The sequence below is a fragment of the Salvia hispanica genome, chromosome 6, assembly GCF_023119035.1.
Source record: "Salvia hispanica cultivar TCC Black 2014 chromosome 6, UniMelb_Shisp_WGS_1.0, whole genome shotgun sequence".
Taxonomy (NCBI): domain Eukaryota; kingdom Viridiplantae; phylum Streptophyta; class Magnoliopsida; order Lamiales; family Lamiaceae; genus Salvia; species Salvia hispanica.
Window position 1 is genome coordinate 33,549,363 of NC_062970.1, and position 24,532 is coordinate 33,573,894.

A 24,532-nucleotide genomic window follows, 5' to 3' on the forward strand; every position below is an offset into this window, starting at 1 on the left:
AATTATTCCACCACACATGATACTACTCCTTAAAACTATTTTTCATATTCTATCTCATATTTTACCAATTTGGCACTAAAACTCGTGTTATTCTTTAAGTCTTTATTAAAGGTAGGATATGAATATGATGGAGTATATTTCATTGATTTATCCCATGATTCGAAGTAAACACTTTTAATATCCGATCGCTAATTTCCAACTTGAAGAAACAATAACACTAAAAGTATGCATTCAAGTGAAAACCAAAACCAGGGCCTATAAATTGTGGGCAGGTAGGTACTTTTATGATTTTATCTTTCCACAGTGAGTTATAGTAGTCCATAAAAGTGCTATATATACACCCCCACAAATCCCATTTCTTCATTCATCTAATACATAGTTAGAATGGCAATCTCCAAAGACAACCTCAACACCCCAAAATCTCACTATGCATCACAAATCTTTCTCAGAATATTGGCCATTGCAACTACCCTCTCTGCTGCATGCCTTATGATCACCAACAAGCAAGCCACGCTTGTCTTCGGAATCCAAGTCGACGCCCGTTACTCCTATTCCCCCGCTTTCAAGTACTATCATTCAAACCCAACACAATAATTAATAATATACACACAAACATTTCTTTGTTTTTATAATATCATATATATTGCAGGTTTTACGCATTCGCAAATATTGTCGCGTTTGCACTGTCAGTTTTGTCAATGATTGCCGTGTTCTTGATGGAGAGAAAGCCACTCAACTCAACCTACTACTTCTGCTTATTCCTCCATGACTTGGTACACTTTAACCTCAATTCAAATCACCTCCTTTTAAATATAGATGTTAACAGATTATCACTGTTTTTGTGTTAATTCTTTCAACAGACTGTTACTGTTTTGTTAATGGCTGGATTAGGCGCCGCGATGTCGATTGCATATGTGGGCAAATTTGGCAACTCCCACGCCGGTTGGATGCAGATTTGTGATCATTTTGGCAAGTTTTGCAACAGAGTGATTGCTTCTTCAGTTGTTGGATTCTTGGGACTTTTTGTTTATTTAATCCTCACTATCGTCTCCGCTAACCAATCAAGGAAAATCCCACCTTCAATTTAAAGCTAGATTTCTTTATGTAATAATGTGTAGTATTAATTTGTTGGTGTATTAATTATATTCATGTATGGGTTTGGCCGAATCCAATTGCTTGTCTATTTAATTACGATCATAATAAAATCATTCCTTTTTATTGATTGTTTTATTGAACTCAAATACCATGGGTCACGTTAAAAACCACATGAAACTAGATTATCTCATTTTGTTAGATATGGGTAAAATACGAATATTAAGTAGGATACACAATAAAAAGCTACATGCATGAATGGGGGAAAAATCACATGTGATTGCCAAAAAGTTATATAGCCCCTGAAATTTCTTCTCATTTTACTATTTCTTTTTTAAACATATTTTAGGCTTCAAGTTATATTCCTTTCTCTATCGTAATTCATAGCATTACCGCTACAGTTTGTTTTCTATATCTATATATCTCTTTTTTGTAACTTTGGAAAAATGAACCAATGAAGTCTTGTCTTCTTTTAATTTTTTTTTGAATTACAGTACAATTTTTTATATCTATACCTAGCTAAATTTGAATTTTCTATTATCCCTAGCATTTCCTCAGATGATTTAATAATTACTACAATGATTCCATTTAACTATTTTATTTTATATTTAATACTTTAATCTATATTTTTGTTTAGTGAATTATGTTTATTATGCTGCTAGCGCTAGTAAAAGGTGCACGCTGGTAAAAAGTGGACGCTAGTAAAAAAGGAGTATATAGTATACTACTTGGAAATAAGTTGTTTTTTAACCTTGTTTACAAGAGTTACAATTATATTAAAAGTATATATTGAATTAATTACTAGAACGATATATAGTACTCCCTCCGTTCCATAGTAATGGAGGCGTTTCTGCCCGCAAGGGCTTAGCGCAGTTGGTTCCGGGGGAGCAGATATTGCTACAAGGAGCTGGGTTCGAATCCCACTACTGGCGTGTGGGAGCTTCCATCTCTCAGGCACAAGTGTGAGGCCTTGAGAGATGGGCTCTTATCAGGACAGTGGGTTGAAGACCTCCTCTCTAACGGGCCGCTGTATACCCTGATTGAACTCCCTCACAAACTGTCGGGCCGGGGTGTGGGGGCGGCTGGGGTGACCGCATCACCTTTTTGCTACAAGGAGGCGTTTCTTTTCGGCACGGAGATTAAGAAAAATTGTGTTAGGTGAGTTAAGTAAATGGAGAATAAAGTGGAAAATGAAAAAGGTAGAGAGATGAAGAGAGAAAAAAGTAAGAGAGTAAAGTAGGTGTAGAAAAATGTGTTGACTTTTACTAAAAAGAGAAATGACTCTATTACTACCAAAATGACAAAATGACTCTATTACTATGGAACGGATGGAGTACATTTTTACAGTATTACATAATTATATCAATTCGCAATTACTTTAATATCAGTTAAACAATACAAAATATATCGGTTCCTGACTCAATATCAGTTCGCTAATTTATGAATATCGAGAACTGAAATATTTTGTAATGTCAACTGATATTAAATTTTCATTTATAATAAATTCTCACCTGAACCACACTCGTTACTAAAATAATACGTACGTTAATCCGAATTTTATGTATCACTATATGTTACTATTACTACCACTTTTTTTTTAAGGTCATAAAGAATAACAATGTGTATTATGCTAGTCACATTATTGTATAATAAGCTATAAATTGTAAATGAATGGCAGCGTTAGGAAAATTACAAGTAATATGGTGATCAGAAAAATATTCGTAAGATGAATTCATGCATGATATTTTTGTCATATTTATGCATATATACACCAAATTAAAATAGTGGGGTAGTGATACACTCAGACATATAGATAAATACAATATGCAAAAGATCGCATATACAATATGGAAAAGAACCTTTAATCCTTTATGATATAGAGTTTTCTTGGTTTAGATCATATTCATAAAGGTAAAAAAAATGGCATGCATACATGAATGTGGGATGTGTGGAAGAAATTGTGGGTTCTGATCCAACTGTTATGGACAAATTTAGGCTGCTATTAAATGGCAACATAAATACTGATGAAGCGAATTTCATTATGAATCCGATATACATCGCTTTACAATTTTGATATAACTACACGTCGCTACAGTGCTAAGGTTTTAGTTAAGGCGAGTTCAATTAATTATATGAGCCACCAATTAATGTTGTCTCCCTCTATATATTATTCGGTGCGGCTAGCCTAGGATCTTACGATCTACTGTTCCCTTCGTTTCATAATAAAGAGTTGCATTTTATCATTTCAGTCCGTCCCAAAATAAAAATTACATTTCATTTTTAATTACTATAAATAATAAATAGATCTCACATTCTATTAATTCACTTCAATCACGTTCTATTATAAAATTAATATAAAAAATAAACTCTATATGCCACTAACTTTTCTAACTCATTATTCTTTATATTTCTTAAAATTCATATCCATATCAAATATGACTTAGTACTGTGGGTCCCTTACTAAGGGAATATACAAATATGATTTAATTAGTTTATAAAATACAACGGGGCATAGAGAGAGGTGGCACGACCTACTGATATTTTGAGAAAAAAATGAGTAGTATGATATAATGCATTAAATGCTTCAATATTTTAAAAGAGCCTACAAGTGCGGTGAATAATTGACTTTGCAAATTATTATTCGCTCTCTCACAGATAAGTAATGCATTTTTCTCTAACACAAAATTTAAGAAAATAATATTTGATGAATTAAGTATGGTAATATCACCTCCGGATTTGATGCTTGGCCAATACAAGATATGAGTGCACTACTTATTACGTTAGATTATTATAGAAGAATCGAACTTAGAAATGAAAAAAAATGAGAAATCTGTATCATTGCTTGAGTAAACTTGGATTAGCAGAGTAAAATACTAGCTAATCAAGCTATATATTCAACTGGATGCAGATCAAGAAGGCCATTTCCATAACCGCTCTTAACCGATCGATCATAGCAGCTCAGAGACTAATTAACAAGAAACAAACTAAATTTAGGCTTATATAGGAGTAATTTATTAATTTCCAGGCTACTTTAAATACCATCCAAAACCGGAGAGGATCACCTAAAGGCAAACCCTAATTCATTTCCTAATACATACACACATACATAATAAATGATGGTGGGATCCATCACTCATGTATGTATGTATGTATGTATGTATTAGGAGATGAATTAGGATTTGTCGGAGATCCTTACCGATCCAAAACCCTTTCCTTAAATCCATCATTTTCATTAACTATTTATGGATATTACACCACTTTTTTACTGCATCTCTTAAACAAGAGATAACACCCACCATTCCCTTAATTATTCATGAATCTTACTAGTTACTACTACAACTACAACTACAACTACAACTATTGATTTTTTTTCTTTTTTATCATTCAATTTAGTTTAAAATAAATTAAAATACTAAAAATAACATTTTATTAAAAAATAAAAAAAATAATTTAAAATAAATAAAATATAAAATTTTACTATAATTTTAAAATCGAATCTCCCGCCCTCGATAAACTTCCCCTTAAGTTGAGTAGTAGTAGTAGTATATCGCTACTTTTGCATATAATTTGATTCAACAATCAGAAATTCGCGGCAATGACGACTCGTTACTGGACGGCTTCTCTCTTCTTTGTGGAGTCGCCCAAACAAGCCTTTGACACCGCTCTTTATCGCGTAATTACTTTGAGATTGTGGATGGAATTCATGTACAAATTGCTAAAATTGAAGATGATTTGAAGGTACCCTTGCTCATCTAAAATAAATAAATCCTTTCTACTACACTAATTTTGTCAAAATGCTTCAGCAGTGCAGATATGAGATATGTGATGTATCTACTCCATGGTTGATTTTTATAAGTTGTGACTGGAAGATGCTCGAATTTTAGCTGTAACTATTACCAGATTAATCTCGTGCCTCTTAGATATGCCTAAGTTTCATATGAAGTTATGAACTCGATTTATCCCCTGACGGCTGTTTGTTATCTGGATAAATATTAAGAATGCAACCTATTTTAAGGGTGAATTTGAGTTATTCAAATTATACATTTCTTTCTGGTTAAACTCAAGAAATTATTGTCCATCGACTAAAGCACAATCTGTGCATTTTTAGAAATTCAATTTATATATAGTACTTATCTATCATCTCTAGCCTTTCACTAAGCATGCTGCGGTTGGGTGGATTTTATCTCACAGGTTCGGGGTGCTGAATACAGTAATGGGCGCAGTCAACTAAATATCATTCATCGAAAGCAGGCTGGAAGGTATTTTGTTGACTGGAATTATAGTGAAATTTGGCATTGAAAGTGCAGGTTTTCTCTCGGTCAACGTATGTAACTGCAAGAGTGTATCCAACTGATCAGGATGAGATTCCCGACCCAGCTGAGTCGTTGGCACGATAACCGGAACCTGGTATCAAACAATTATTCCTCAACCCACTTCCTTCTACTGATTAGTATAATGGAGGTAAGGGTCAAATCCCACAAGGATGGACACGTTCGGATACTGCGGTGACATTCCTGGGTGTTTTTGGTTAGCTACCAGTACCACGCTTGGGTTGAGATTTTACCTAGGCGAGAAATAAAGGTGGTACTCTACTGACTAGTAGGCGTGAAAATAACAGGCATGTGGTTGTGTTCGTAAAAAAGGGGACAAGGTATCTCAGAGGTATACGAAAAGTAGACAGTTACTAAAAGAGGAAAATTAGACAACAAGGTATATCTGGTGGCTGGTTGGCTTTCTGACAAGTCTGGAAGGTACAACTGAAAAAGTGGGGGACAAAAGCAAAAGTAACTCAAAAAGTAAAAGTGGTCCAAGGTTAAAGTTGATTTTGACGTTTTCTTCTTCACCAAACATTAACAGAAATCATATGAACACAAACTCCATGACTAAACTCAGATTCATAATTTCAAACTCAAGATCCATTGATTAAAATGCTTAACCTAAGATGAACAGCTGAAATTGCAGACTACCTCTACTGACTAACATGCAAGGTGGTGATCACAGTGCAGAACATGAAACTCATGCACGGAAACTCAAACTGAGACATAACTAAAAATTTCGATCAACAACTGCAGATCTAGCCTACTCGAAATAAAATACATGCACGCACTTAGAAATTAAATGCGATAACTAAATCTAACTTTCCTAGGCAGAATGAAGCAAACTCAAACCAAAGAGACATTCGGAATAGAAATTTCATAACTTAAACGTTTGGATCTTCACTAAGTACTTCAAAAGGCAACAAAGATAAATGTTTGCAACAGATCCAACGAAGTAAGCAGGTAAAAATTAAACTAGAAAGCAAATAACGATTGTTTTGCCACTCCGGGCGGTGATACTGCTATACTACTACGACAAACTGGCTGGAACGGTAGATTGATGACTTCTCCGGCAGACTCTTGGACGTCAAGTGACCATAGCTGTGGCGAGGAACGAGAGATTGGATAATGCTGAAGGACTGATCTACTAAGTGTGTGCGAGAACCGAGAGTTTGTGAACTCTAAACCGAACTCTGTTTTCTCTCTCCAAGTGGCTTCTTTTATAGGGAGGCTTGCCCTTGCTTTTAGGGTAGACTTCCTTCACGATTTGACTTTTCTGCCCTTGTTAATGATCATCCCAGCTATCCTTCTTCTCCATCTCGAGCCTTTTCTCTGGCATGCATCCTGGTCAGTATTGCACCCTTCTAGCGCTCTTTTCACTTGCGTCACCTGAATCGTCTCCTACTGACTTGGATCCCTTAATCCTGCACACTTGAGCAACTGTTTTGCAGATAATACATGCATTTCACGACATACTGACCAGTAACCAAGGCTTAGAATACGACTTATCAAACTACTCACACTTACCACATGCTTGTCCTCAAGCGTGAAGACAAACAAAAAGAAATGAGTCGAATTCGAGCCTGGTTACTCCCCCTGACCGACTCTACCTAACTAGACTCAAGACTCCGACGCAAAGGAAAAACAAACAATGACACAAACACATGACACATATAAATAACTTAAACACATAGAACATGCTATATTTTCAACTATCCCTCCCCTCGAGATCAGGTGCAATCCGGCCTTAGGCAGCCTTGAACTTCCGCCGCCCCCCTTTTCCTCCCCAGTCAGTATATCCGCTTGTCAGGATCACCCAATCCTAGGCAAAACACTGGGTTCACTCAGTCACTCATTCCTCACAGGGGATGTTAGGACTGTTTTCTCTCAATGCTGAACCACAGATGCTTCGGACTCAGATCTCACGTGCAGCTCCTGAAGGTCTTTAAGGCTTGTAACGGGGCTATTGGTTTGTAATGTTTGGGGTGGTTGTTCCTAAGGCTCTAAAGTTCAAAAACTAACTACTTATTTTGATGAGGGAAAACTGTGTGCATTTGGGCTTCTGGCTAGGGCTTCTTCTTCTGCTGGACAATTTCTGACATTGGCTTCCAACTGGTCAGTAGATTCCTTGTGGCTTCGCCACCCTTATTCCTTCTTCTTCCTTTATCTTTTTGTGGTCAAGTATCTGCGACCATTTTCTTTGATTTTCTTTTCTGTGGCTTTGCCACCCTTATACCTTCTTCTATTTTTGGATCTGGAATTTTTTCCAGATCGATTTTCTCCTTCTTTCTTTGCTTTCCTTTTCTTCAGCTGGTTCCTTTTGTATGTCCTCCTGGGCAGTTGCCTCCTTGCCTTATGCCTTGCACACACACGTTCTAAGGGTTTTTTTTTTTTTTTTTGTGGGGGTTTCCTACCACCTTCAGGGTTTGCTACACGCGGTCGCCTCGCCCTAGACATCATGTGGTAGTCACTCTTCTTTTTTTCAGTGTTTAGTGGAAAGCTGTTCCACTTTGGGCTTCTAACTCACCTTTTAAGAGGGCTTTCGTGTCTGACCTAAGGGATGGGTTTTTCCTTCATACTTGCATCATCTATACTGACTAGGGGTTACTGGAGGGGGTGGTTTCTGTTTTCCGGCATGCCTTATCTCCCTCAATTCCCCTCACCGTCAGTTCGAGGTAGTTGAGTTTTAAGCCCATCCATAAAAAAAACACATAATTCCTAGACCTAAACAAACCTAAATACTAACATGCACTGACTCAAATAACATATTTATACATGTCATACTGGTCATTTGCTTCCCCCTCTCCCTTCATAAGTGTCTGCCCCAGATACGGGCTGTGAAGTGAAAAATGGGAATGACTAGTATGACAGACACACATTTATAACAAACACATACTATATCTAAAAACTTCTCACACTTAGACTATGCAATAGGCTAAGTGGGAGAGTTTTACATATATACATAGATTTAACAAAACAGAGCAGAATATTACAAAACATGATATATAAACATATAAACTCCTCACACTTAGACTACGCAGTAGGCTAAGTGTGAGTTAACATGTTTATGACAAAACACAAAAAATATAAACAAAACACATGCACCGAAGTAGCAAACCCTTTACTTCTCACACTTAGACTATTGGATAGGCTAAGTGTTATGAATGAGGTTTGCTCACATTAAATACACATATAATTCTACCTACACAACAAAAGTAAAAAAAATAAAAATAAAAGAAAACTAAAAATTAAAAAGAAAACTAACTGGTCAGTTTGGGGGGGAGGGGTCGATCAGACGCTCCTCCTGCTCCTCCTTGGTGCAGGGGTCTGTGCAGGTTGTTCCTTTGGTTCCTCTTTAGTGGATTTCGGTTGGTTGTCATCTGCCTCCTCTTTTTCATCACCTTCTTCTTCCTCAGGTTCGGTGGGTGCATCGTTCTGGCCTCCATGTCCACTTGTTCCAGCTCCAGTGCTTTCCTTTCCTCTCGCTAATTCCTTCAGTATGCTCCATCAGGGTTGTCAGCTTTGCCATTTCTGCCCGTGATTGTCTATTCTCCTCCGCTAGCTCAGTGACTGCCCTCTCCAGATTTTCTTGCCTCAGCCTTTGCGCTTGTTCAATTTGCCCAGCTTGCCCCTCTTGGCCCTGTTGTGCCCTTCCACCAGGGGCTTCTCCCATCGGGTAGAACTGGGGTACTCCTTCTCGATAGTATACCAAGTTTGTGCGGACGAAGAAGGGTATATCGAACAGGCCAGGAGCGTCGACCATGTACATCGGAGATAGGTCTTCTGCCTCTGTTATGATGATGTTGTTGCGCACGAAGGCTCCTAGTATGTGGCAGAGGGACAAGTTCCTAGCTGGGTGGGTTGCTATCAGGTGGCATTGGTAGGCTGTCCAAAATCCCAAATGCAGCCTCCTACCGCGATTAGCGCACCACACCATGTACAATTCAGTCATAGATGTTCTGGCAGCCGAATTACTCTGTCCCAGTAAGTTGTAGCCCAAGTAGAGTTGCACTAGTCTGAGCATGGAATTGTTGAAATGGGTGGATCTGGATGTAGTGGAGGCGAACTGACCAGCATCGGGGTGGGTTAGCTCCTCCCAGGCTTCCTGGGGCTCAAAGTCTATGTGTCTCCTCGGTACCCCCCTCTCTCGGCTTCTCCATTCTGGTCCTATAGCCTCCTCCAGGCTACACATTCCCAGTCGCACGGTCCACTCGATCAGACTCATGGACAGCTCTCCACCGAATATCCTGAAGGAAATTGACACCTCGTCTAGGTCCGTTGTGACTTGGAACCTAAACGTGGTGAAAAACTCCTTCGTTAATCTCACAGATATCTTCGGTTCCCTATTCTCTAACAGCCACTCAAACCCCAATGCTTCCATACTGGCTAGGAAGGAATCATGAACAGATAACTCATCCAAAGAGGGTATGTGGAGTACCTTTCCGCATTTGACTTGCTTGCTGCTATCTTCCTTGTCGTCAAATGCGTCTTGAAGCTCTTTGGTGTTGTAGTGCTTCATGTCCTCCATAAGCTCATCAGTGAGCTCTACCCTCCACCGTCGGTACACAATCCTCTCTACCGGAGGGTGGACTAGTTCTTGGTGGTTGTCGGGGAGCTGCTGCTCATGGTACTCTTCCCCTTCTAGAGAGATATCGCTCTCTGAGTCTGACTCCTCGCTGGAAGTGTAGTCGCTGTCACTTAACCTCCTTCTTTCTTCTGTCTCTCTGATCACTATGCTGGCATTGGCTGTGCGCTGTTTCTTTACGACTTGCTTTGTCTTGACAGGGGCCTTCCCCTTTCTCTTTCTTTCCTGGATGTACTTTTCTTCGACTTCCATTGCCTTTGCTTCTTCGTCGGCTTGTGTTGAAGTGGCCTCCTGGGTAGTAGGCTCGGTCACCATGCGGGTACTAGTATCACTTCTTGTCGCCTCCTCCCGACCTACTGACTCGATGCGAGGTCCAGACCCTCAGCCACCTTGTCAGCATTCTCCTTCTGGTCAGTCGGCGTTGATGATACTGTCCCTGTTGCCATTTGGGTGTCCTTCTGGCTAGCTTTCGAGGGCTCCTCCCCTAGGTTTTGTAGGAGTAGTCTTCTCGTCTTCGCTAGAGACCTCCACTGCATCTGCTGCTGTGTTTGCTCCTGCCTTGTTGGACTTCCACTTTCCTAAGCATCTCTGTGACACTCTTTGGGGTTTCTGCCTTTCTGCCTTGGGGTCGTTCTTCAACACTAGCTTCCTCTTTATTGGCTTTGGTTTAGACACTATTGAGGCTTCCTCTGGTTGTGTTTCTGGTTCTTGCCTCTCCTCTTCAAGTTTTTCAGCTTTCTCGGGTTGTTCTTCTGTCATCTCCTCCACGGATTGGTGGACTACCCCCTCTGACTCATCTGCTTCCATGGTTGTTTCCCCTCTCCCTACTGCCTGGGATGCGAGGTCCAGTACCTCAGCCACCCCTTCAGGGTTTACCACGATCCTATCTCCCTTGCTCAAAACCGATTGGAACTCATCATCCGTCATTAACCCTTGCCTCTTGGCCATCTCGTTCAGATCTATCTCCTCCCTCTCTGCTTCTTCGGCTCTGGTTTCAGTGGCCATTATCTCCTCTGCTTCATCCTTCTCGCCCTCGCTTACTCTCCCTCCGCTCTCCTTTTCTTCTGTTTCTCCCCAGTTGGGATCTTGATAGGCGGAAAGTGGGCTAACGTCAAGTGGCTCTGTTTGTTGGTATTTGGGAGAAAGGTTAGAGGGTTCTGACTGCGCAGTTACTGTTGGGGAGGTCTTTTCGGATGTCAGGTTTGAGGTTTTTGGGGTGGTGATGGATGGGTTTACTGTGGTTGCAGTTGGGGTAGGGTTTGGTGTCGCCGGCATCCCTCCGGTCAGGTTAAATCCGGCCAGGGTCGCTGTCCAATCTTTGTTCAGGCATTGTTGCCTCAGATTCGCCGCCAGTGCGTCTAAAAGAACCATTGTAGGAATTTGTGTCGTCACCGTTGGCTGTGATCGTTGCGGCCGCGATTCGGCTGTCGCTCGGACTTCTGGGGGGTCTTCGCCGGTGGTAGATGCTGGGTTGCCGGTTGCTTTCCTCTTTTCCATGGCCTGTATCGGTGGTGGTTCTCTTTTTCCGGTAGTGATTCACGGTGGTTTTTCGGAGTGGGATGGTGGTTTTGGGTGAGAGAATGCAGGTAAGGGTTGTAAAGTGAAGAGGACTAAGCGGTGGGATATTTTATAGTGGGGTGGGCAGTTGAGGGTTTTGACCGGTTGCAGGCGGTTACCAGTCGCGACACTTCGGATGGGAGGCAGTTGAGGGTTCTCACAGCTGATTGGACGTCTCCTGTCACGTCTCTGCTTCACGCGTCTTTCCAGTCGCTGCACTCGCCTGCAAAGCTGCACCACGTACCAAAATTCAAATTTCACTCCATACCTCCCTCTCTGCTAGCTAAAAATAGAAATAGAGCAAATAAATGGCTCTTAAATATAATTCAGAGTTTCGCCCAAGTGGTGTCCTCGTGGTCAGTACGAACTCCAAATTAATATTTAAGATCCGAAAATATTTTTGGTATTTTTCCTACTTATCTTAAGTTAAATTACTAAATATTCACAATATTTACATCATTACTAAGGGTATTTAAAGTTTCACCTGGTCAATAAGGACAAATCATATTACGTTGACCAGGTGGAACTCCAAACCCCTTTCCAACTGGCCATTCAGACGCTATTAAAGTGTAGTGGAATTTCTTTCACTACACACATCTCTTCATTTTCCCTATATATTTTTAACCTATGCCCATTGACGACAAAAGGTTCAGAGTTAGGGACACTCCCTGAAATCTCGACCGCTCCATTAGCACGTAGTGAAGTGATAATGTAAGGTCCTGCCCATTTTCACTTGAGTTTCCCAGGCATTAGCTTCAATCTTGACTGGAAGAGTAGTACTTTCTGACCAACTTAGATATTCTTGGTTCTCAGATTTTTGTCGTGCCACATCTTTGTTTTCTCCTTGTACCACATGGCTGAGTCAAACGACTCCAATCTGAGTTCTTCTAGCTCCTGTAGCTGCAGCTTCCTTTCCTCTTCACAGGCCCTAGCATCCATGTTAACTTGCTGAACTGCCCAGTACGCTCGGTGCTCAATTCTCACTGGCAAGTGGCACATCTTCTCAAAGACGATGCGATATGGGGACATCCCGATAGGCGTTTTGTAGGCTGTCCGATATGCCCACAGAGCATCCTCCAACCTTGTGCTCCAATCTTTTCTAGAGGGGTTGACTGTCTTCTCTAAGATGCTCTTTATTTCCCTGTTTGAGATCTCCGCTTGCCCGTTGGCTTGAGGGTGGTAAGGACTAGATAGGCGGTGATGAACCCCGTACTTCTTCATCAATGCTTCGACCGTTCGGTTCAGAAGTGAGTCCCTTGATCGGAGATGATTGCCCTCGGTATCCCAAATTGGCTGAATATATGACTCTTGAGGAACTTGGTGACTTCTTTAGATTCACAAGTGCTCGTGGCCTTAGCTTCTATCCACTTTGATACATAGTCAACTGCCACCAAGATGTAGGAATTCCCATAAGATGAGGGAAAAGGACCCATGAAGTCCATGCCCCAGATGTCAAACACTTCACAAACAATCACTGGAACTTGTGGCATTTCATCCCTTGCGGAGATCCCACCGGTCAGTTGGCAACGGTCACAGCCCTTGCAGAACTCGTATGTGTCTCTGTTCAGGGTCAGCCAGTAGAATCCGCTATCCATCACCTTTCTGGCAGTCTTCCTTGGCCCGAAATGTCCTCTACATGCCAAGGAGTGGCAATGCGTTAGCACATCCCGTTGCTCCCAGTCAGGAACACATCTCCTTATAACTTGATCGGTTCATGCCTTCCACAAGTATGGGTCATCCCAGAAATAATACTTTGCTTCACTCTTGATCTTCATCCTCTGAGCCTTTGTCACGTTTGGCACCATTGGTAGCTCTCCCGTCACTAGGTAGTTGGCCAAGTCCGCATACCAGGGTTCCTGTCCCACTTTCTCCTTGCCCTTGGTTGTCGCGTCCTGCCCAGTGAGCCTCATTACTTCTTCCCAGTCGATCTTCCTTGCGGAGAAAATCACTTCACACAAATTCTCTTCCGGGAATCGATCTCTCACATCCTCACTGTTCCCTTCTTGTACTATTCTGCTCAAGTGGTCCGCTACTTTGTTTTCAACCCCCTTTTTGTCTTCTACTTCCCAATCAAATTCTTGTAAAAGCAGCACCCATCTGATCAGTCGGGGTTATGACTCCTTCTTGGTAATGAAATACTTAATTGCCGCGTGATCAGTATAGACAATGACTTTGGATCCTAGTAGGTACTACCTGAACTTTTCGAACGAATAGACAACAACCAACATCTCCTTCTCGGTGGTGTCATAGTTCCGTTGGGCTTGATTCAAGGTCTTAGATGCATAGAATATCACGTACCTCTTCCCATCAATCTTCTGACCTAGTACGACCCCCACGGCATAGTCACTAGCATCGCACATCACCTCGAAGGGGTGATCCAAGTTTGGAGCTTGAATCATCGGTGCAGAGATCAATTCTTCCTTAAGAAGGTTGAAAGCAGCCTTGCAATGCTCATCGAAAACAAACTCCACCTCGTTCTAGAGAAGTCTGGTAAGGGGTTGGGCGATCTTGGCGAAATCCTTGATAAATCTTCGATAAAATCCGGCATGGCCCAGAAAACCTCTTATTCCCTTCTGATCAGTAGGGAAGGGTAATTTGGATATGACATCCACCTTGGCTTGATCCACCTGGATTCCGTTTTCTAACACCACATGTCCTAAGACGATTCCTTCTGTAACCATAAAGTGGCATTTCTCAAAATTTAAAACCAGACTCTTTGATTGGCACCTTTCCAGCACCACATCCAAATGTTGCAAGCACGAGTCAAAAGAGTCTCCGTAGACAGTGAAATCATTCATGAAGATCTCTATGCAGTCTTCAATCAAATCCGAAAATATGCTCATCATACACTGGAAAGCCATTGTGTGTGTGAATATTCAGAAATAGAGAATAACAGGTTCCCTAGATCCAGCTAATCCACTAGATCACGTGGTCTAGGAACTCGTTGAACGCGAGGAATCCCGGTCGTCGGACACACAAAGTACTGCTTTCAAAAACCCTCAACCACTTTACTAAACATAGTATAGGGAAGTAGGGATCGATCCCACAGAGAAGGATGCGTAATACTCATGTTCAAGGATTTGGGTGTGTTTTTGGTGTTGGCTGCTGCCACGCATTTTCTTGGGTTGAGGAAAATCAAAATTAACTTGACTTGGGAACTTTTAAAAATTCTTAAGCTAACAGCTAGACCTAGGCAAAATCATGAAAGAGCGTAGTAAAGGAAATTTAACTGTCCGACACTTGATCTAAGAAAACCTCTACACTACTAGACCTAGGAAATAAACCTACTGTGGGGACCATGTCTGAAAAAGCAAGGTACGAATGAAAAGTTGGCAGAATAACTAACTCTCGTACTAACTGACAGTGACATCGTCTTCTACAACCAAATAGCGTAAAACTTCTTAAGAAATGCAACATAAGCAAAATTAAAACAGAGCAACTGACTTGAAATCAAATTAATGCATAACAAACGAAGAACTAAACAGATCTGCATACTCTAGACGAAGTAAAATAGAAATCAAGAAGAAAAACAGAATCTATCGAACAACTATCTTTCCACACGTCGAATCCAACCTCAGACGCTAAATCCACTCCGGATCCAAGCGTCCGACATGAACTCCAAACAACAGAAACTCTCCATCACGTCAGATTTAAACAAGGAACTCCGAATACTCAAACAACCACAGATCTGTCACCAAATTCCATATCAAACACCTCAACATCAAAATAAACAGAGATCGACATAACATTTGAAGAAATAAACTAACAGCAGAGAGATCTATGCAAATTGACTTGAAATTTAACTGCTAAACGCAGATCAACAAACGGTAAAGACAAATAAGCATCATCAACATCAAGGTCGACTCCCAAAAGTGAAGTTCGACGGTAAAAACAAGCAAAACAACTGAAATTAAAGGTAATTGTATCTTCGCCCTCACTCGGACGGTGTTGCCAACCACGAAATTTCTAAGAAAGTAACCTTCCGTTCCCGACTACCCCAGATCCATTCCCAAGTGTGTGTAAAGTGTGTGAGCTAAGAAGAGTGAAAAAGTGATGATTTCTTGCGTTGCATGCTCTTCTATATATAGGCGTTTGAGTGGGGCCCAGCGAGGTATAGATAAGACTTTGATGCCCTCAGCTATTGACTCCTCTGTCACGCCAATTTCCTTGTAATTCCTGCTCACTTCGCTCCTTTCCTTCGCTAGACCATCTCCTTCAGTACTTCCTTGATCTAGCGATTTTCTTCACACACCTGGCTTAGGAAAAGTGTTAGACCCAGCAAATTATAACATTTTTTTTCGCACATTACCGATGCATGAAATTAGCCTTATCAAACTGCTCACACTTAAACCATACTTGTCCTCAAGTATAAAGACAAGAAAAGAAAGAGAATAAGGCGAATTTCAAGCACGGTTATCTCTTGACCGACTCCTAGACCTAGACACAAAGAAAAACTAAGAAAATATAAGAAAACATACAAACACATAAACACATATGCATGAGCTAGCTTCAATTTTTAGGCATCTGTCCCCACAAGATTAAGGTCAATTCAATAGGTTGCACTCCTCCAAATAGGCCCTTTCCCTTCCTTTACCTAGCTAATCTGTCAGCTTGTCAAGATAGCTTCCACTTACCCGTTTGTTGGGTTCACTCGATCACTCATTCCTCACCAGGGATGTTAGGATCGATTCTCTCTTAAGTTAATGCTACACCACTGAAGCGTTGGGTTATGAGAGTTTCTCCTTCCTGGGTCAGGCTATTATCATTCCTGTTTTTAGACCATTCCCCCCCCCCCTGGACTTCGTCCAGCTTATTCCTCCTTTTTTTTATATATTTTATTTTTTTTTTTTTTTTTTCTCTGGACTTTGTCCAGTTTATTCCTCCACTTCTCCCTTCTTCTGGACTTCGTCCAGCTTATAACGCCTTTCCCTGGACTTCGTCCAGCTTATACCTTCATAACCCAATTCCCAATTTTTTCTCCTTCATAGCTCTTCTCCCTAAGCATTCAGTGGTGGCCCTTAAACATGTGTTAGCTCGAAGTTATCTAAGGCTTATAACTCACTATATAGTAGGGCTTCACAACTAAGTAAGTAGAGGCATTCTCCATCGTTCTTGCTTCACTCAAATTAACTAGGCTTATTTAAGGAAAAAAGCTTCTAAGTTGAAATGCCTCCTATCTTCAATTACTTTCACTAAGGGAATCATGCCGTATTATATCCACTGGCTCATGCGACAACACTTAAGACTAACAGACTCTTAATATGCAGACAAAGGTAATGCATTGACTCCTCTCCCCCTCCCACTTCACTCAAGCTTGGCCTCAAGCCATCGTCGTGAAGGGGGGAATAGAGAGATCAATGCAAAATAACAAAACAGTCTATATAAACACAAACTTCTCACACTTAGACCAAGCAATGGGCTAAGTGGGAGAAGAAACACAGAAAATATAAGAAAACAACACAACAAACAGAAAATACAAACTTCTCACACTTAGACCAAGCAATGGGCTAAGTGGGAGAAGAAACACAGAAACATAAGAAAACAAACATAACAACAGAAACACAAAACTTCTCACACTTAGACCACGCAGTGGGCTAAGTGGGAGAAGATATAGCAACTATTAACATGTATATAACACGGATAAAAAAAAAAAAAAAACTAAAAGAACGACAAATAAAAGTTACTTGGTCAAGAGATGATTGGTCACTTCTGGGGCTGGCTCCCTCGAGAGCCAGATTGGGGTGGGATTCCGGGTCGGGTCACTTTGATTTTCTTCTTTGCTGGCTGCTCCAGCTCTTCTTCCTCCTGTGTTGCTTGTTTAGATACTGGCTTTCTCACGATAGACTTTGGTTTTGGTGGGGCTGGAACTTGCATGGGAACGGTCGGGGAGATCAATTGCTTGAGCGATTCTTGCGACTGCCTGACGGAGGGACTGCTCTGAGTGGGCTGCCTGACTTCACTGCTGGACCCAGGAGTCGTTCTCGACTGGGTCAAGGGGAGCGTCTGCTGCAACCACTTTAGCATCTTCAATGAAAGCTCCACCGCTTCCGTCATCCGCTCATTCTGTTTGGCACACTTCACCGCCAAATCAGCAATATTTCCCCTCAGGGTCTGTACTTCCTCCCGATTTCCCATCAATTCCTTCCTTATCCCACCGAGCTCCTTGATCATTTCTCTCCTCATCATCTGCATCTCTTTCTTCACGTCCTGGACTTCCTTGCGCAGCTCCTCAACCTCTTCACTCGGCATGGCTTCCTCGGCTTCCTCCGGCTCTGCCTTCACCTTGTCTCCCAACGAATAGAAGAGAGTCTTGGTGCCTTGAGTCTGCAGCAACCCCTTGTTGAAGAAATAATCAACACTAAACACCTCCGGGGGTTCGCACATGACTACTAGCGGAGCGGCCTTGGCAATTCTCATTTCTATATTTCTCTGGAGGTAAGCGCCAATGAGGTGGCAGGTGTACATATGACGCCCCGGGTTGCTCGTCATTTGGTGGCACGCCTGCGCCAACCAATATCCGAGGTGCACCTTAACACCCTTCGCCATGCACCATGTGAAGTAGAGGTCGGTAGTGGTGAGAGCTGAATTCGCACTGCCCATCAAATTATAGCTGACAAATGTTTGAGCAAAACGGAGGACCCGGTCTTCGATGTGGGAGGCTTTGGAGTAGCTGGATTTAAACGCCCCTGACTTAGGGTGCGTAACCAGTTCCCATGCTGTTTGGACTTTGAATCCAGGTGTGTTCTTTGGCATCCCGACCATCCTGTCGTTCCATGCCCCCTCTTCATCTTCTGCCTGGGTAAACAACCCCATCCGCAGAGACCACTCCCTAATGCTCAATTCGTACTCCTGATTGAAAAGCCTGAATGTGATAGAATCCGCGTCCAGGTCAGTGGTATTCTTCAAACGAAAAGTGGAGAAAAACTCCCTTGCTAAATCCACTGGTACCCTCTCCTGGCTGTGCTGCAACAGCCACTCAAACCCTATCGCTCGGATACAGGCGCGGAATTCTTTGTCACATGCGATCATTTTGAGCTCCCTTGAGCTGTACTGCTTTCCTGACTTAGCCATCTTCCCGGCGCTACACCTCTCCTTGTATACCGCGATCCTCTTTTGATCGTCGAACTGCCTCATCTCCTCTAGCAAACTTTTAGTCAGCCAAATTACCGGGCGTCCCATAATCGGCTCTTCTTCAGCCTCCTCAGAGTTATAGCTGGGCTCAGGGATGGGCTCGTCGTGCTCCTCGACAGAGGGTTCCTCGGTCACAGGGGAAAGGGTCTCCTCGACCTCCTGGACGGAGGGAGCTTTCCTGGACCGGGTGGATGAGGTCGCCGCCGCCTTCCCTTTTCTTGCCCTTCTCCTTGGCCAAGCGGCGTTCCTCTGCCTCTGTCGCATCTGGCACCAAGTCATCGACTTCGTCAAGGAGGCTCCTCCTGGTGCGCCTCCTTTCTGCCCTCTCATCAACCTTGGGCTCACTTTCTTCCTGGTCATCAACCAGGTCCACGATCAATTTCAGCCCTTCTTCGGGCTCCGGTACTTCAGTTGAATGTAGATCTGACTCCGCCAAAAGCTTTTCTGGGGTTTCCCCCTCTCCAACCAACATTGGGGTTGCCCCCTCGATATAAATGGGGTTCTCCCCCCTGACATCTCCTGGGGTTGCCCCCTCCTCCACGAACTCAGGGGTTGCACCCCTGAAATCAACCGGGGTCCCATCCCCCGTCTCCAGAATAGGGGTTTCCCCCTCAGCGATTCTTTCCAAAGTAGGGGTTTCCCCCTCAGTAGTCTTTTCAAACTTAGGGGTTTCCCCCTCAGCAGTCTTCTCAAACACAGGGGTTTCCCCCTCAGCCACATTCTCCACCATAGGGGTTACCCCCTCCGCAACTTCATCTAACACAGGGGTTTCCCCTCACGAACTTCAACAGAAATAGGGGTTTCCCCCTCACACACTTCCCTACCCTCAAGATTAGGGCTCTCAGTTTCTTTCCCTTCTGTCTCCACCATGGTCTCGTCGTGAGTCGGTTCACCATCCTCCGACTGTTTGTGTAATGCCCCCTCTTCCTCCGCTCTTTGTGAAGCGGTTTCTGCATGCGGTGATGTAGAGACTCGCGACCCTTCTTCAGGGAGATTCGCCGATTTCGCAGCCGAATCTGCCGGAATTGTCAGTGATGGTGCGGTCGGCGCAGACGGCATTAGACTGGCGGCGAATAGGGCATACACCTCCTTTGCTTTCTCTATACTTCCCACCTTCTGCGTCAACTCGGCCAACAAGGTTGGGTCATACACAGTGCCTTTGGTAGAATCCATCGGTGTAGATCTGAAAAAATTGAAAAGAAACTGGGCAAATTTTGGTTAGGGTTTCGTTTGTTTTTAGAGAGAGAAAATGAAATTAGAGAGAAGGGAGAGCAAATAAATTTTTTTTTTCGTCTAATTAGGAATAACTGGAGAGAGAAGGACGACGGTTGCTTTTCTGGTGAAAAGATGGTGCGGTTGCAGGCGTGATGTAAGCAACCGTACGTCTCCCATAATTATCGGCCAGAATTTGAAATTCGAAATATCTTTTCCCTCCTTGACTCCTTCCTCCAGACTTCCCTTGACTCCTTCCCTCAGATTCTCCTCTAGCTAATTCCCTCGACCATGTCCTACAAAACAAAGAAAATGAAGGTTCCAGACCCCTAGGTCGAGGTTAGAGCATAAAATATCGGTTCCCCTTGGAGTCTGGTGCTTCGAAAATATTTTTTGGATTTTCTAAAAGAAAGCAATTAAACTATTTACATCCTTGTTGTATTTCCGAGATTCCCTGGTTCAGTTTGAATTTTCAAAATTGTTAACTTACTCCTTGACCCAGGAATTCATCGGAAATTACCCCCGTCCGTTTAGGCGATAATAGGGAGTGTATGTAGTGGAACTTCGTCCACAACACACAACTCGGAATTATCCCTATAGACTTTCACTCTATGACCGTTTACAAGGAAAGGAACAGAGTTTGGAGCACTTCCCTGGATCTCCACTGCTCCATTTGCTCGGATGCCAACGATGGTGTATGGGCCGATCCATTTAGACTTCAGTTTCCCTGGCATTAGCTTGAGTCGAGATTGAAAAAGGAGCACCTTCTGCCCCACATGAAGTTCCTTGACCCGGAGATTTTTATCATGCCATAACTTCGTTCTTTCTTTGTACCACATGGCAGACTCAAACGACTCCAGCCTAAGTTCCTCCAACTCTTGCAATTGTAACTTCCTCTCTTCTTCGCAAGCTATCGGCTTCATGTTCATTTCTTTCACTGCCCAATACGCCTTGTGTTCAATACCAACAGGTAAGTGACACATTTTGCCAAACACAAGTCTGTAAGGCGACATTCCAATAGGCGTTTTAAAAGCAGTTCTGTAAGCCCACAATGCGTCCCCGAGTCTCTTGCTCCAGTCCTTCCTTGACGGATTAACTGTTTTCTCCAATATCGCCTTGATCTCGCGATTAGAAATCTCTGCCTGGCCATTAGACTGAGGATGGTAAGGAGTCGACACTCTATGGTGAACCCCATATTTCTTCATCAAAGCCTCGATGGTGCGATTACAGAAATGAGTTCCTTGGTCCGAGATAATAGCCCGAGGAACTCCATATCGGTTGAAAATATTGGCCTTCAAAAATTTCGCCACCTCCTTCGATTCACATGTTATGGTGGCCTTAGCTTCTATCCACTTAGACACATAGTCCACTGCAACCAATATATATGTATTCCCACAAGACGACGGGAATGGTCCCATAAAGTCCATTCCCCACACATCAAAAATTTCGCACACTATCACTGGGACCTGAGGCATCTCGTCTCTTCTCGAAATTCCCCCCGTCTGCTGGCATCTCTCGCAACATTGGCAAAATTCAAAAGCATCCCTATTCAGCGTCGGCCAATAAAAACCGCTGTCTAAGACTTTCCTCGCTGTCTTCCTTGGCCCAAAGTGGCCTCCACATGCTAACGTGTGGCAATGATTTAACACATCTCTTTGTTCCCATTCGGGAATGCAGCGCCTAATCACTTGATCTGAGCACATTTTCCATAGGTAAGGATCGTCCCAAAAGTAATATTTAGCTTCACTTCTAATCTTCATCCTCTGGGCCCGGGAAATCTCGTCTGAACTTGGCATCTCTCCCGTGACCAAGTAGTTAGCTAAATCAGCAAACCATGGTTCTGCATTCAGTGTGCGCTTCCCCTTATCCGATTCCCCTAGACCGGTCAAGGCCAAAACTGCTTCCCAGTTAGGTGGTCTAGGCAATTTCTCCAGAAGATATAAGTGCTCCTCGGGGAAGGCATCGGGTATGGCCTCTTCTGTTTCCCCTTGATGTATTCTGCTCAAGTGATCAGCCACTCTATTTTCCGTTCCCTTCTTGTCTCTCACTTCCCAATCAAACTCCTGCAAGAGTAACACCCAACGGATTAATCTCGGCTTAGACTCTTTCTTAGCCAGCAAGTACTTAATCGCCGCGTGATCCGTGAAGACTATAACCCTCGACCCAAGGAGATAGGGTCGGAATTTTTCAAACGCGTATACGACAACCAACATTTCCTTCTCCGTGGTGTCATAATTTTTCTGAGCCTGATTCAGCGTCTTGGAAGCATAGAAGATCACATAACTTTTTCCATCAATTTTTTGTCCTAGGACAGCTCCCACAGCGAAATCGCTCGCATCACACATTATCTCGAAAGGATGGCTCCAGTCTGGTGCCCTGATAATTGGTGCTGATATTAACCTATCCTTAAGCAACTGGAACGCCCTTTCGCATCCTTCGTCAAAGACGAACTCCACGTCATTATGTAGTAACCGAGTGAGTGGTTGTGCGATTTTTGCAAAATCCTTGATGAACCTCCTATAAAACCTTGCATGGCCTAGGAAACCTCTCACCTCTTTTTGATTCGTAGGGTATGGTAATTTTGATATCACATCCACCTTTGCCTTGTCTACCTGAATACCCCTCTCAGAAACCACGTGACCCAGGACAATGCCTTCAGTCACCATGAAGTGGCACAACACTAAATGCTTTTCCTGGCATCTCTGCAACACTAGATCAAGGCTGGTTAAACAAGTATCAAATGAGTTCCCATATACAGTGAAATCGTCCATGAATATCTCAATGCATACTTCCAACAGATCCGAAAAAATGCTCATCATACATCGTTGAAAAGTCCCCGGTGCATTACACAATCCAAATGGCATTCTTCGGTATGCATACGTACCAAAAGGGCACGTGAATGTGGTCTTCTCTTGATCCTCTGGATTAACGTAGATTTGGAAATAGCCGATGTATCCATCAAGGAAACAAAAATACTGTTTGCCTGCCAATCTCTCCAGCATCTGATCAATGAAAGGTAAAGGAAAATGATCCTTCTTTGTGGCTTCGTTCAACTTCCTGTAGTCGATGCACATCCTCCATCCTGTCACTAATCTGGTGGGTACCAATTCATTTTTCTCATTCTTGACAACTTGTATCCCAGACTTCTTTGGCACCATATGGACAGGGCTGACCCACTCACTGTCAGGAATGGAGTAGATGATTCCTAGAGCAAGCAACTTCAATACCTCCTTTAGGACCTCCTCTCGCATGTTCGGGTTCAGCTTCCGTTGTGCATCTCGATGAGCCTTTGCACTTTCTTCTAAACGGATGTGGTGCATGCAAAGATCCGGACTTATTCCCACCAAATCTGAGAGAGTCCATCCTATTGCCTTTTTGTTTCTTTTGATGACCTCCAACAACTCCTTCTCTTGCTCCTTGGTCAAGTTGATGTTGACTATTACTGGAAATGTCTCATCCTCCTCTAAGTAAGCGTACTTGAGGCCTGGTGGAAGTGTCTTCAGCTCTTTTTTCGTTCCATTCGTCTCCTGGGGCAAGGGATTTTTGTCTGCAATTTCCGGTAAAGTCTCTTTCCCAGACCCAGGAGATTTTTCCAAGCTGGCCACATAAGCTGATCCCTTGGACCTAGCTGATTCCGGGCTTCTGCAGAATTCCATAATGGCCTCTGTGAGCTCTTCATCTGTCAATTCTGCTGTGTTCATTGCTGCACACCATCCCACAACTTCTCTGTCAATCGAATGGCTCAACTCCGAGTTGTCGATTTGTTCCTGTATCAATTCTGTCTCAAGATATTCTTGGACTAAAGGGTTAATAACATCAATAGCGTAGAGATTCTCAACATCTAAAGGCCTTTTCATCCCCTCATCTATGCTAAAGGTATATTTTTCCCCATTATAGTCCAAGCAAATTGTTCCATCAAACACATCGATAATGGTCTTAGCAGTACGCAAAAATGGCCTCCCTAAAAGTACCCCACTAGACTCAGCAGACTCATTATCATTCATCTTGATCACATAAAAATCAGCAGGATATAGAAAATCATGCACTTTGACTATAATATTTTCCAACACTCCTTCAGGGCAAATGCAAGTTCTATCTGCTAGCTGGATCACTACCTTGGTAGCAACCATTCTTACCCCAGTTAACTTCTTATAGATCGAAAGTGGCAAAACATTTATGGACGCCCCTAGATCACACATGGCATGCTCAACTTTGATATCCCCTAAAGAGATGGGTAATGTGAACATACCTGGGTCGGTGCATTTCGAGGGCATCCTTCTTTTCTGTATCACAGCAGACACAGTTTCTCCAATCACAATCTTCCCATCTAGCTTGGTTTTCCCTGCAATAAACTCCTTGATGAATTTACTGAAGGCGGCATTTTCAAGGCTTGCAAGAATGGCAGGTTGATTTCCAACTTGCTGAAAATCTCCATGAGATCCTCTGTATCATCCTTTTTCTTCTTTGCCTCCCCACGATATGGAAATGGTTTTGCTCGCTTAACTGCATTTGTGGAAGTCCCAGCCTGGGTTTCATCAACTGCTTTGTTTCCTTCCTTACTTACTTCCTCAGGTTCGGGGTCTAGGAAAAACGGGTCCCTCGATCGAGGTCAACAATAGATCAAACACCTAGTGGGTAC

At 42.8% G+C, this 24,532-nt stretch overlaps 1 protein-coding gene and 1 pseudogene across 1 annotated transcript; both read left to right on the forward strand.

The window, feature by feature from the left end:
• The first annotated feature begins 360 nt into the window (after window positions 1-360).
• LOC125192172 (CASP-like protein 1F1) lies at window positions 361-1,218 on the forward strand. The gene is made up of 3 exons (XM_048089676.1): window positions 361-566; window positions 650-773; window positions 861-1,218. The coding sequence occupies exons 1-3, from the start codon at window positions 385-387 to the stop codon at window positions 1,086-1,088; spliced, it is 534 nt and encodes a 177-aa protein (XP_047945633.1). The 5' UTR covers window positions 361-384; the 3' UTR covers window positions 1,089-1,218.
• A 2,990-nt stretch (window positions 1,219-4,208) lies between these two features.
• Window positions 4,209-24,532, forward strand: part of LOC125195180 — a 50,621-nt pseudogene continuing 30,297 nt past the window's right edge.

Bases quoted from the DNA above. Each gene is read 5' to 3' on its own strand.
- LOC125192172 (XM_048089676.1), top strand. From the start codon at position 385: ATGGCAATCTCCAAAGACAACCTCAACACCCCAAAATCTCACTATGCA. The intron at 567-649 runs GTACTATCATTC...TATATATTGCAG, and splicing joins TCCTATTCCCCCGCTTTCAA to GTTTTACGCATTCGCAAATA. The intron at 774-860 runs GTACACTTTAAC...TTCTTTCAACAG, and splicing joins GCTTATTCCTCCATGACTTG to ACTGTTACTGTTTTGTTAAT.